Source organism: Debaryomyces fabryi, assembly GCF_001447935.2.
Source record: "Debaryomyces fabryi strain CBS 789 chromosome Unknown contig00045, whole genome shotgun sequence".
Classification (NCBI taxonomy): Eukaryota; Fungi; Ascomycota; class Pichiomycetes; order Serinales; family Debaryomycetaceae; genus Debaryomyces; species Debaryomyces fabryi.
The window spans coordinates 10,450-24,455 of NW_015385471.1; the positions used below are offsets into that span (position 1 = coordinate 10,450).

At 35.1% G+C, this 14,006-nt stretch overlaps 5 protein-coding genes across 5 annotated transcripts; 1 reads left to right on the forward strand and 4 right to left on the reverse strand.

Annotated features, from left to right (window-relative positions):
* Positions 1–594: 594 nt before the first annotated feature.
* Positions 595–8,139, forward strand: FMP27 (Fmp27p; the record flags this gene model as incomplete). Its single annotated transcript, XM_015611344.1, has 1 exon — positions 595–8,139. One exon carries the CDS (start codon positions 595–597, stop codon positions 8,137–8,139), a length of 7,545 nt encoding a protein of 2,514 aa, XP_015467808.1.
* A 102-nt stretch (positions 8,140–8,241) lies between these two features.
* On the reverse strand, positions 8,242–8,843 carry MED19 (Med19p; the record flags this gene model as incomplete). The annotated part of the gene is made up of 2 exons (XM_015611345.1): positions 8,242–8,702; positions 8,780–8,843. The coding sequence occupies 2 exons, from the start codon at positions 8,841–8,843 to the stop codon at positions 8,242–8,244; spliced, it is 525 nt and encodes a 174-aa protein (XP_015467809.1).
* Positions 8,844–9,147: 304 nt separating this feature from the next.
* Positions 9,148–10,434, reverse strand: TIF3 (Tif3p; the record flags this gene model as incomplete). Its single annotated transcript, XM_015611346.1, has 1 exon — positions 9,148–10,434. One exon carries the CDS (start codon positions 10,432–10,434, stop codon positions 9,148–9,150), a length of 1,287 nt encoding a protein of 428 aa, XP_015467810.1.
* A 456-nt stretch (positions 10,435–10,890) lies between these two features.
* On the reverse strand, positions 10,891–12,663 carry AC631_02517 (uncharacterized protein; the record flags this gene model as incomplete). Its single annotated transcript, XM_015611347.1, has 1 exon — positions 10,891–12,663. The coding sequence occupies one exon, from the start codon at positions 12,661–12,663 to the stop codon at positions 10,891–10,893; it is 1,773 nt and encodes a 590-aa protein (XP_015467811.1).
* Positions 12,664–13,259: 596 nt separating this feature from the next.
* Positions 13,260–13,916, reverse strand: ANB1 (translation elongation factor eIF-5A; the record flags this gene model as incomplete). The annotated part of the gene is made up of 2 exons (XM_015611348.1): positions 13,260–13,712; positions 13,902–13,916. 2 exons carry the CDS (start codon positions 13,914–13,916, stop codon positions 13,260–13,262), a joined length of 468 nt encoding a protein of 155 aa, XP_015467812.1.
* Positions 13,917–14,006: the final 90 nt, after the last annotated feature.

The following is a 14,006-nucleotide window of genomic DNA, read 5'->3' on the forward strand; positions in this document are numbered from 1 at the left end:
AAGGTCTAAACCCTAAAAGCACGCACGCGGAATAGAGTTGGAAGCTTAATTTTAATTTGAGTTTCCAGACGTGGGTTTGTGGTGAAAAGATGTCCCAAAGGGGTATCTGGTTACCGCAGGGCACTCTCATCGAAGCACAGCACAAATAGAGATGGTTTGCAGGTTATACTGGCATATTATTACGGATTGTTTACAGGTTATGATCATTTACGATTACGGTAGAAATTGCTGCCAAACAAACAAGAAAGAGCTGGTTGAAATCAATCGAAGAGATATACGAATAAACACCCATAGAAGCGACAAATTGTTTCAATATTACGTTCATCGAATTATATAGCACTAACGAAGACATATAGCATTAAAGGTGCAATGGTTAATTTCGTGAGGGACGATATATTGTATTATGGCGGGTTGGTATTGGGCGCTTGGGTGGTTGGATGGTATCTAATATATTTGGTGAGTGGGTTCCATTTGAAGACTATAGGCATAAACAATGGGATACTGTTCAATGGGATCAGCTATAGTAATAAGAAGGTAAGTTTGACACTCAGGTCGTTCAGGTTTCGGTTGTGGGGTAACTCAAGAAAGATAGTGATGGATGATTTGGTGATAAAATTGCATAGCGGTGATTCCAACACGAAGGGGACCAAAACGCCCGAGAAAAAGGAAGATTGTGGCAATGAGAGCCTTGATTTGGCAATATTCCCTTCGAATTGGATTGCCAGGGTCGTTGTGCGGTTCATCCTTGGACATGTACCGGGCATCGACATTGGGTTGAAGCATATGATGTTGATACATCCAGACTCCACATCCACTACAATTGAATATTTGAGGTTCATGTTGGTTTCGAGGTACAGCAAGAAATCTGAGAGTGATGTGAAGTTCTACACTACGTTAGTGGTGAACGACGTAACGAATTCGAGTGAATCTGACAGTTTAAAGCTGGTACCTCCCTTGTCATTGCAAACTTTAAAGGTTCAATTGAACTTGCTGATAAATATGAACCAAGGAAATGTTCATAATATTCAGGTGAGGCTCTTTACCGATGAATTCAAGTGTGTTATATTTCGAACTGCCAAGCTCTTCATCGACAGAATTAAGAGAGACATGGAATTCAGTGACAAGAGTAATGAGCCTGGAGTCAGATTTACCCCTGAAACTAAAAACGAACCTAAATTTAATTATCCTGAAGAGGAAACTTCGAAGCAAGAAGATGCCGGTTCATCTAAGCTTCAAACTAAATTTGATAAATTTATCAAAATTAGGAATAAATTATATCCAGTAATCAAGGAGATATCCTTCAGTTTAGACAACTCAGAATTATTGGAAATTCCATTTGCAATTACGGATAAGAAGATGTCCTTCAGTGATTATTTTGATTATTCTTCTCGTAAGCGTTCTTTGAATTTATTTTCTAAAAGCATTTCATTCAATTACCTGAAGTTAAATAAAACAGCTGCCGGATACCATGTTTTATTTGATTCCGAAACAGACGACCCATTTCAAGTTAATACTTCTATTCAGTCTTTAAAGATTAATTATTGCAAACACACTACAGAAAACGGTAAGACAACTTGTCGCAAAGATGAAATTCTAAATATTCCAAATTTTAACTACACTTACAAATCGAACATTTTAGATTGTATGGTTAGGGATAGAGGCTTTGAACACTGTGTAACAGAATTTGCCGCTTCAGCTTGCAGCCCCATGATTGATCTCAATACCGCCCAATTGGCAACATTGATATACAATTGCGTTTTAATAAAGAAATATTTTACTTTAAAGCAATTGAAAAAGAGAAATAAAAAAATGAATCATGAAATAATTAGGGAACATACTAATGTTAACGATACTGATTCTGACGGTGACGATATCGACACAACACAAGTAGACTCCGATACTAATGATGATCTTGAAAAATCATCTCGAGCAAAATATAGACATAAGTTGCTTAAACTTCTCAAAGATTTTTTTCCCAAGGTTGATACAAAGTTTGTCATTGAACAGCCAAGAATTATATTAAGGCACCACGATAAGGTTTCCGGTAAGGTTCAAATATTAGATTTTTCATATTCGCTATTAAACCTTCACACATTCACCACTTCAACAAGAGACTACAACATAAATTGCCATGTAATACACCCTTGTGTTAATTACGTAGAAAAAACTAACTTATCGTCAAAAGTCGAGAACGATAAAGTAATCAAAAAAGAAATATTAAGTTTCAGATCAATAAATTTTAGACTTGATATTTTAAAAAATATTGAAGTTAAATCTACAATGGCGATAAATGAGCCAAGGATAGATCTATCTCAATTAAACATAATTACTGGAATTAATGATTTATTGCAAGATATCACATGTATGGCACGAGAACATTTGAATTCTGGGTTGGTTAATTTGAATTTAAATGCTGCAATTATCAAACAAAGACTAGTTTTCCCTAATATGGCACAAAAATCCACCTCTGAATCGGCTTCGCTAGAATACAAATTATTCAGATACTTACCGGATTGGTTTTTGGGCCTGGAAATTAGTATTTCCAAGTTAAGTTTTATTTTAGGGTCCCGCTCAGTCTTAATCGCTAAAGATTACTTGGATGAAATTAATGGAGAAGGCTTTAATGCGGATTTTTTCCCTGATAATCATAAGTTAAGAAATGTAAGGTTTACAATTGACAGGTTGGATTTGAATATAAAAAACAAATTTTACGATCCAGATTTTAACATCAATTCTGACTCTACAGATACCTTACCTACTAGTGAAAATACAACTGTATTTTGGACAATTGATATGCAAATGAGCAAAGTACAATTTGCACTTCAACTTCTCTTGAATAAATCCGATGATGAATATAGCGAATTGTTGAATATGCCCATGACGGATATTTTTTTCAGTGCAGTTAACTTCAACGGCATAAATGACTTGAAGGTTGATGTATCTATAGAAGATATCGTAGGGAATTATAACAGATACAAACTTTCTATTCTTATCGGTGCGATCTATTTGGTGAGAGAAGCCATACTATCTCCGGTTAAGGTGATAAAGAACAAGCTTAGAAATGATATGCAGAAAGTTTCTAGCAACTCATCTATACAAATTGAAACACAAAATAGAAAGTTAAGTGATTTTTTGGTTCTTGCTTGCCGGGTTAAAAGATCAAACTTTGAATTATATCTAGATGACAATTATAGGGTCAAGTTACAATTACATGACTTAATTGCAAATGCTAGTGGCGGGGTTCTTGATTTGCATAATAAATTCTTTAGAATACTTGCAGACTCGCCATTCATCGCTGGGCATTGGTGCAGAATTGCTTGTGTTGATGATCTAAAAATTACTTTTAATGATCCTTCAAGCGAGTCAAAAATTAATCTTTCATCAGAGTCTATAAGGCTAATTCAACCTCATGGTTTTGTGGTGTACAGATTATTCGATAATTTATCAATAACAATTAAGATTTTAAAACACTTGATAACTTGCTTAAAGAATGATAACATCAAACGTAAAAGCATTGAACCAAAAGAAAGTAAAGCTATAAATCTTCCTCCTATTCGAATTAAGTCAAAGAAATTATCATTCAGTATGGAAGATGATCCATTCGAATGTGAGTTAAATATGATTTATCAATTGGGACTTGTGGAACAACGGAAAAGGTTGGAGCAAATGTCATTGTTTGAGGGAAAAACCTCCAAAGATAACCTGAGCAAAGCAGAAACCATATCTAACTCAAATAAAGTTGATGAAAAACTATTCTTCCTAAGAAAATCTATTTCAACATCTTGGATAAGGAAGGTAAAGATCTATAAGGCTAAATTGAGTGATGAGATTATTCAAAATAAAAAGTTTTTATTTGGAAATGAAGCATCTTTACCAGTTGATAAAAATGAAAGAATAATTGCATATATGAACCAGGCTCCTTTGCTATCTGTAATAGTGTCTCACTTTGATTTAAATTTATCATCAACAAAGTTTGAATTGAAGAAACTACCGCAGTTTATTCATGATATAGGACAAGGTGTACCCCTAGATACCCGTTATTCCTTAATGATTCCGATGTTTATCAGCCTTCAGCTTTCAGAGCTTCGTATGCATTTGCGTGATTATCCGCTTCCATTATTGAGAGTTCCGTATAATAAAGATAAGTCATCTACTTTATCTATGGCAGGTCATTTGATATTATCGGAGGCTTTGGAGAATGGAATTGAACATTTGAGAAATTTACATATCCCCTTAGTACCGGATGTTAAGAATATTGCAAGTGATAAGCACTATGCATTAACCATAAACAAGTCTTTATCGTCAGTGAAGCTATATACAGATCTTAGTATTAACTTTTCCTCAAATGAAGCAAGCAGGTTTGTATGGGGTCAGTCATACCAGTTTGGAATACAACAAGTTATGTTAAACTTTGATCAATTTTCAAAACCACCAGTTGACCCGTCTTCGAAGCTTGGATTTTGGGACAAGATGAGATACATTATACACGGAAAATTTAGAATTGAAACTGGGCAAAACAACAGCTTAGAAGCAGCATTCAAAGGCTCCAGGGATCCTTATGATTTATTCAATGTATCATCAGGATTTGTATTAGCTTTTAATGATGATGTTTTGTGGACTGTTAATGAGAATGATGATTCTCAACTGTTTATGAACGTTAAATCAGATAAAGTTTTGTGGTATATTCCTAATTATTTAGCGACACCACTAGTGTCATGGTCAAGAGATAGCTCAAAGTACATCTATTTACCGAACTCAAAAAGCTTTCTTTCATCATGTTTTGGATACTTTTTAGAAGACACACCACACGATGATTCAGATGTTAGTTTATCGAAGTCTCATATCTACGAAAAGAAAGTGGTAAGCTTGAAAGGTGGCGTGAATTTTTCCGTAGGGTTTTTGTTGCAAAGAGATACTGGTTCTGAAATAACTTCTCGGGAACTTAAGCACCATTATGACATTAAGCTTTTCAATCCAGAATACACCAAAGAGAACCACGATTCTTATGCTGGTTTTAGAAGTGATCATATTAACATGTCGATTTCTTTTCATGCGAACACAGAAAATAGTTACAATTGTATTCATTTGAGTCCTGGTACATTTAAACAATTTTTTAGCTGGTGGACTTTATTTGCAGGTAACATGATGATACCAGTAAGACGGGGTAATTTATTTGGCGATTCCAAAAAATCAATGAAGTTTTCTCAGCATTTATTCAGCAATAAATTCCAATTCAATTTTAAATCTTTGTTCATCACACATATGTATAGAGATGAAAATGTCGACGCTAACGAAGATAAAATTGAATGTGTTGGGGTTAGAGCCAAAATGGACGAATTTCTGGTCGATTTGCATCAAGTCAAAGAACCTCGTATCATGGTACATGAAGGTTTATCCAAGAATAAGAAGATTATGAAGATGAATTTCCGAATTGGTGAGGTGCATCTAACAGGCATAGATTTGAGAACGGTTCATGCAGCTTTTGATCAAGATGTATATGAGCGCAGAATGCAAAATGAAAATAGGAAATCTAAGTTTGAAGTCTTTGATAATGATGCACAATGGTTTGATATAGAAGATTACGAAGAAGCATTTCTCCCAACTTTGCGGAAATCACGGAGGTCAATTAAAATTAATGCTTTAATGTACTCTAAAAGGTTTTCGTATTTAAGAGATACGACTAATCAGTCAAACGAAGTAGTTACAACGCAAGGGGATGATGATGCACACGGCTGCCTCCTAGGGTCGAAAAATATTTATTCACTTCAAATAGACATCTTGAAAGATAGGATAAGGCAATTAGAGGAAAGAATAAATATTAATAAGAGCAAGCAGCTATCAAACGAACAATTGTATAAGAGAATTGAATTTTTAAAGAATTACATCAAGGAACAGGAATTGAAACTCCTGCAAAATAAAGACAAAGAAAGCAACTCATCCGAGTCAAATTTCAATTCTATGTTCCATAACAAATTCGTCTTGGTTTGCATGTTCTTGAAATGGAATGTTCAAAATAGAAATTTGTTGTACAAATACGTTCATTTTGTTCAATTAAAGGTCCAATTGAGAAAATATTTATCTTATGAATCTATAAGGGCGATTCATAATATTATTGACAGTAACATTGCTGAAACAGGCGGGGATGAATTTTCTCTTGTTTCGGAAGCCTTAAGTAGGATGAAGCTGGAAAAATTGGCGAACGCAATTTCTGGAAAAGCTGAATCTTCACAACAGAGATTGAACAGCCTTGATAGCATAATACGGAAAACCAATGAAAATCAACGAGTTTCCGAGGATTTCTTAATCGAAATTCTTTATCCTCAGATTCAATTGCAGAGTGATGAAACACCAAATAATATTGTTTTAGTGGCGGCACCTAGTATAGATGCAAAGATTGTATCTGTTCTAACGAAGTCAGGCAACCAATTAGTAGTCAATGAACGTGAATTAGAAAACAGGTATGGTGTCATCTTGAGAGAGGCAAATATTTTTGTTTTAAATAAAGAGGACGTTCTGAATGTCAATAAATTGATTTTAAATAAGCGAACTTACGGATCTACGACAAGCTGGCCTCCTTGGTTAGGAGTTGAAATTTGTAAAAATGGAAAGCTAGCTGGAGAAGATAAACTAATCGTTGAAAAAACGTCGATGTTGATTACCTATGATCAAATAAACCCATTAGGAAATCAATTAATTAATGATAATGAAGGTAATTACGAATTGGAAGAACTTGAAGATGAATCTATATCCAAAAAAGTCAATGTTAATATTCCAGAATTCAAAATCTTATCAACAGCAAAGCAATATCATACTTTGTATGTTATTGTTTTACATTTGCTCTTTTATGTGGAGCCAAAGAGTAAGTCTTTAAGTGAAAAGTTGGAAAAATTAAAGTTTTCAATAGATTTCTTAGATTTGATTGCATTGAACGAAAGATTAATCAACCTACATAAATACTATAGACTAATGAATATTTTGTCTAATAATTATGGGTTCAGGCAAGGCATGTTAGACAATGAAGGTTTGAATGAACATCTAATGCTTAATGTTGAGCGAGGAAATACCATCACTGAGATCTATTTGTTAATGAATTCATTGCTAACAGGAGAATTATTTAATGATGATTCTAATTCTAAAACATTGGCCGAATGGAATATAAATGCAGATAGCATCCAACTATGTATGCTCGAGGATGATCGGACCCCTATTTTGGAAATTTTAATGGATCACGGTAAATACAGAAGACGGATCAACGAGAATGGATCAAATGATAATAGAATTGAAATTGAAAATATGCAAGGCAGTAATTTATTGCATAATGCTTATTATGATAAGATAATGGAGCCGCTAATTGGATTTTCTGGTAGCGAACATGATGAATCCGAGAATTTGATAACTGTTGATTGGTCTATGAAAAGATCTATTGGTGGTATTAAAGTGTTGGATTATTTTTCGATAAATTCACAACCGTTAAATATCAAAATTGATGAAATAACTGGTGAGAAGTTATTGAGATACATATTTCCATCTGGATCGGATAACGAGAACTACAATCTATTTGGAAACACGAATGATGAAGATGATCAAAGTGACACCGATGAAGATGATAACCATAAAAACAAACGAGAATCATTCGTTCAAGAGCTAGATGCATCGAAAAAAGTTGTAACATTCCAAGATGATAATTCTGGCTCTAGCAACAGAGGCAGTCAAAGAAACCAAATGAAGTTTGATCGGTCTATGACAAGGTTATCAAACAACAAACTGCAGTTATCTAGTTCATTATCTTCGAATGACGAAGGAGATGCAGATCTAGATGAAATGTTCGAAAGGTCAAAAAAATATTTGAGTATCGGAAATTTGAACATCAGTCCAATATGTCTCTTGATTTCAGTAAAGTGTCACAGTGGATACAAGAAAATCTTAAATGTTCAGGATTTGTTTATTAAGTTACCAGAATTTACTATTGGAAATCAGGTACTATCATTGTTAGAAGTAACTATGAAATTTAAGAAAATGATTAAGAAAGCATTATTAAGTCATATTGGAAGGTTATTGAGAAATAAGATGACAGTTAAAAAGAACAAAATCAGAAATAAAAATGATGCAAATGCTGCTCGAATGGTGACTGATACATAGATATAATTTTATAAATAGTTTATAAAATCATGCAATACGATATAAGTAGATAATATTTGTTAGGTTATCATTATTTCATTAAATAGTACATACGTAAGTCTATTATACATGTTGTCGTTTTATGTCTCCGCCATTTGGCTGCAACTTCTTCTTACGTTTATTCTTCTTAGATCCACCAAACTCATCATTCTCCGACATGTCATCGCCTCTCATTAATGTTTGCTGGTCATTTATGGCCAAATCTGAGGTATTGAATCCAGGTATTCCATTCACAGAAGTCTTTTCAAACTTTAATGCCTGGCTTAATAGACCTGCGTCCAATGATTTAATCAAATCCGGCGCCTGCGATATTGAAGGATCTAACAAGGTTCCTGGAACTGGTTTCGGTGGTGGTATTTGATGCTTTCCCGGTAAATCTTGAATATGATTTTTATATGATTTTCTTAATTTAACCCCCTTCGAACCGTCGGGATTTGTTCTTGCAAGCGATTTAGCAATTGGTTCTAGGCCATACAATGATAACAAATTATCTAATGGAGATGGATGTGATAAATTATATTTTCCTTTACAAAACGTTAGTATTTCATCCTATACTAGTGTTTGTTCAATTAACAAAAGTATCAAAACTATTAAAACATACGATTAGAATTAATTAAATAATAACTATCTATCCCTTGACTGAGGTTCTTGTCACCTTCTTCCATCCTATCTATAAATACCTCTTTTAAGTCTCCTGGTATGACGATTATAATTAAATAAGTAATTGTGAATAGAATTTCATATTTAATTGTTCGTAATCGCACGCTACAAAATAGCCAGAGGAACAGAATTAGCATCTATTACAGCATACTTTAACAAATTATGAGACGAATATCTATACAGTAAGAATTTATAAATGGATATTTCCAAAACGAGTGGAAAAAATGTAGAAAAGGATCATACAATATAAACAAATGAAATTAAATAGTTAGCTGAATTAGGGAAAACCCCAAAATTAATTTACACTTCTTATTTACCAACGACTTCCCAGCCTTCACCTTCTTTATTGTTGACAGACAATTTGGAAGTTTCCTCTTCTAAGCCAGTAGTTGCTTGTTCAGCCTTTGGTTCTTCAACCTCTTTTTCTGGTTGAGTTTCTTCATCGTCACTTTCAACAGTGAGAACATCAAACGACGACTTTTGGGGTTTTGGTTGGTTATCTTTCTTTTCGTTATCAACCTTCTTGTTTGCTTTAGAAGTCTTACTGTTACTACGAGAATCCAAAGCTTGACCTCTCTTCCAGTCTAAGGCTGGTTCTTGCTTTCTGTCTGGTCTTTCAGTTCTAGCAGATCTTTCTCTTGGTGGCAAAGTACTAACAGAAGATCTTGCTGCACTCCAATCGAATTCTGGCTCATCCTTTTTAGGTCTTCTTTCGGATCTTTCACCTCTTCCACTCTTTTCTCTTGGTGGTAAAGTACCAGCTGAAGATCTAACTGCACCCCAGTCTAAATCTGGTTCTTCTCTTCTTGGTCTTCTTTCGCTTCTTTCGCCTCTTTCACCTCTTTCACCTCTATTTTCTCTTGGTGGTAATCCACCTGAAGATCTGGCAGAACTCCAGTCAATTTCTGGTTCTTCTCTTCTTGGTCTTCTTTCACCTCTGTCACCTCTGTTCTCTCTTGGAGGTAAACCACCGGAAGATCTGGCAGAACTCCAGTCAATTTCTACTTCTTCTCTAGGAGGTCTTCCACCTTCCATTGGTCCACTTCTTGCAGATCTCCAGTCCATGTCAAAAACATCAGCTCTTTGAGGAGCAGCCACGTTAACGAAAATCTTTCTACCGTTTAAATCTGCCATGTTCAAGTTCAAAGCTTCTTCTAATAAAGCTCTCTCTGCGAATGTTACAAACCCAAAACCTTTCAACTTTCCTGTCATGTTATCCACAGGTAACTTGATATCAGAAATTGCATCTTGCACTTGCATACGGTCTTCAAAAAATCTACCTAAGTCTTGCTCTTCAACATCCCATGGTAAATTAGCAACTCTAGCTCTGTATGGTGGTTGGTCTGGGATTGGAAATTCTTTTCTTTCACGTCTTTCTTCATTGTCTCTGAACCCACCTTGTGGTTGGTAGGTTCCTTCTCTTCTAACACTAGTGCTTGCTTGAGATCCAGTAATTGGAACACCGATAGAAGACATATCAACTTCTTCGTCTGCCCATGATCCGCCGATCGAATTATCGGTTAAGAATGAACCTAAGTCCATTTTAACAGATTTTTTAGGAGCTAATTCAATTGTTAATATTTCCGTTTCCGTCATATATCTTTCTTAAAATAATACTCTATCCACTAGTTACATACCCATCTTGAATATAAATTGCTTTACTCTGATTTAACTAAGTATAAATTACCTATATTTTAATAACTTAATGAAATCCTTCCCAATTTTTCCATCAAAATTTTTTTTTTTCAGTCTCGCGAATGATTATGTAAATTACTCCATCACAAAATCTACTACTTAAACATTAATAGAACCAAGTATTAAATGAAATATTAATAAGCATAACTAATTGATATATATATAGAGTAGAAATAAATGTAGCTATAATAGAGCCGTAGAATAATATACAACTCCAACATAAAGAACACGATTACAAATATAACAAAATCACATAGACTTTAAAGACAGAAGTCAGTGTTAATAAATACAGTAATAAATAAGGGTCCATAGGACATTTGGTTAAGAATTAAAGAAAGGATAATTGTAATAAATTCTTCATACCCTTTGCTCAACAATATCTCTTGAAATATCAGTTGCAGAAACCTGTCTTGAATTTGATGTGTAAGGGGTGGTATTCGATTCGGTTGTTACTGTTCCTGTATTTGCGTTGGTTATATCATCCACACTAGGATATTCATTGGTGGCAGGCAATTCATTGGCGATGGCATTTCCGCTATTCGATTCACTGGGGTTGCTGTTATTGCTAATGCTATTGATATTTTCAGTAGCACTAGGATTGTTGTTGTCGATGTTGGAGTCCGCATTGGCATTTGCATCGTTGGTGTTATTAGTCGTTGAGGTATCCCTAGCTATATTTTGTCTTTCTTGACGATGAATAGTTATTACAGCCCAATTAAACAAATCTTCTTTTTTGATACCCATGATTTTCCACCACACCACCTTTAATGCGTTCCCCCGTTTTTTCGAAGCAATTTCATTAGCCCTTTGTTCGATATTTAAATGAGCCAAGGAAGTGTCATTTAATATCGTCCTTACTCTTTCATGTAACGGAACTAGCTCTTGAAGCAATGCTGTTAAAGCAGGATCATTTCTGAAAGCGTCGAAATCAATATCATCATAGTCATCGTCTGCATCGTTATTTTGATTATTGTTGGTGTTATTATCATCACCGCTTCCATTAGCAGTGCTGCTACCTTCACCTTGGTGGCTAAGGCTATTATTATGTTCATCCTTAAAAAAGTAGTCTCTTTTACACATAGGACAGCACGCACGCCTCTTGGTAAGCCATGGATCTAAACAATCAGAATGAAATACACGCCCACAAATCAATCCTCTAACGTTATCATCGTTCTCCAAGACTTCAAGACAAATGGCACATGTGCCTGAAGTGAAATGCAAATCATCATCGGTTTCCTCTGATGGAGACGATACATGAGTCGCGTGAGGAATTTCGTCCAACTTCATATTCTGCATTTCGATTCCTTCAACCTTTGTAATAGGTGATTGGTTGACATCGATTGCATCACTGACAAAACTATGAGACATAGTGCGGTTCAAGTTTTCCTCTTGGATGTCATTTAAATCAAATGAATCATCTTGTGTCTGTGGTTTCGCTTGAGTTGTACATGCTAGCATGGATTCCTCTTGCAAGACACCATCTCTAATTTCATGATCTCTCTCCTGTCCACCGTTAAGCCAATCATGATATGTCTTTATAGGGAATAAGATCTCAACTTCTTGTTCGGTTAATTTCTTCATTCTTGAATACCTTCCACCCCTTCTCCTTCGACGGTTTCTTCCACGATTAATCCTTCTTGCTAAGATTTCGCCTCTTATGTAATTATTATCTCTGACATAATTTATTTGTTCTTGTAACTCAACATTCGTCAAACTATTCTGATCTAGTGGTGCACTCGAAGAATAGAAGAGAGTTCTATGGGGTATTGGATAAACGTGAAGTCCATACTTCGATCTGATGAAATAACGAAACGTGAAGAACACGAATAATACAGCTATCAATACACCTACCGCTAGAGCCAAAAAGAATAATACTGTCGAAGTAGTATTTCCAACAAAAGTTACTCCGTCGGTAACGTCTCCCCCACCACTAGAACTGTCACTTGAAGAAGGAGGAACAACAGTAGACGATAGTGACCTTGAGTATAAACTGATAGTAGGTGACATGCTGTCCTTTATCAATAGCCCAGCTATGAATTGTCTGACAGCTCCAAACATGGAAGACCCAGCTTCTTCGTTATCGAGGGTAAAATTGGGGGCGCCACCTTGAAAACTCTTGTTATCAGACATAGAAAGTTCAACCTCTGGCCCTTGTGTAAAATATAATAATTCGCTTTTATACCTGATACTATAGTATCAATAAGTGGTTATATTAGTTTGTCTGATGATTAACTTTGAATTCTGGAGTAATGATTTACCATGCATCAAAAGTTTTGTCACAACGCTATTTTTAATTCGGTGAACCCAAACTAAATAGATATTTCTTTGATCTAAGAAACCGTTTAATTATCCCTGATTAACTCCAGATATATGCACAAAAAATAGGCTATAATGAAACCGAACCAGTCAATGTAAGGAAAAAGGAATCATACATAGTCACATAAAATGCTCGCTGACCAAATTTTTCGGTGCAAGCCCTGCTTATGTATGAGGCATCGTTATTAAAAATAAATTTACGGGTATACTGGAGTAAGGGAGTTTTACGACCTACCAAAGCCATGGGGCTGTAAGAGTCACCGAAAGGTAACTTTAGGGTATTGATCTTGCTTAAGTTAAGCATATAATAATAAAATAACGCTTACATCCCGTGCGCAATGATAATAATCAAGTAGTATTAAAGCACTAAATAAAAACAATATATATCATTATGTAAGTGTTTTATCAACTTATTTTGGGGCTTCCTTGAAAGAAATAGCGGCTTCTTCACCCATAGCGGAGATAATAGTGACTAATAAATCCTTACCTTCGTCGAATTCGGATTGGATCTTGTCACCTAATTCACCATCTGGGACCTTGACATCATCCTTGGTGTCACCATCGTTAGTCATCAAGGATAAGAAACCATCATCAATGTCTAATAATTGGAATTCACGTCTACCAACATTTGGGACTTCCATATTGTGGGTAGATGGAGATAAATCTTCTAATTTCTTACCAGTGAAGATGTCGATAGCGACCAAGTGAACCTTGGCGTGACCGTGCTTACCGGTCTTAGAGGTAGACATATCAACAATCTTACATGGTCTGCTCTTAATGACAACATGTCCGTTCTTTCTTAAAGCGGAACATTGAATTGGGAAGGTTAAAGCAGCACCAGCGTCAGCGGTCTCAAAAGTGTGCTAATTACTAGTTAGTACTTGTCCTCTAGCTCTGAAGGCCTCCAATATACTCTACGGTACTCTGTGGACTTTCTATTTCCAAATTGATTGAATTCGCTTCAAATTCTTGTCATGAGACCAAAGTCCTCAAGAAAATTTTTTTTTCAAACCATACTTCAATCAATCGCAAATGTTAAAGTATCTACTTACTTCTTCGTCAGCCATAGTATCTAGTTAATCAAGCTCGTTAATTTAATGGAGAGATAATAATAGTTTAACTAACTCAAAAATGAATAAAAAAGAAAATTGACATTT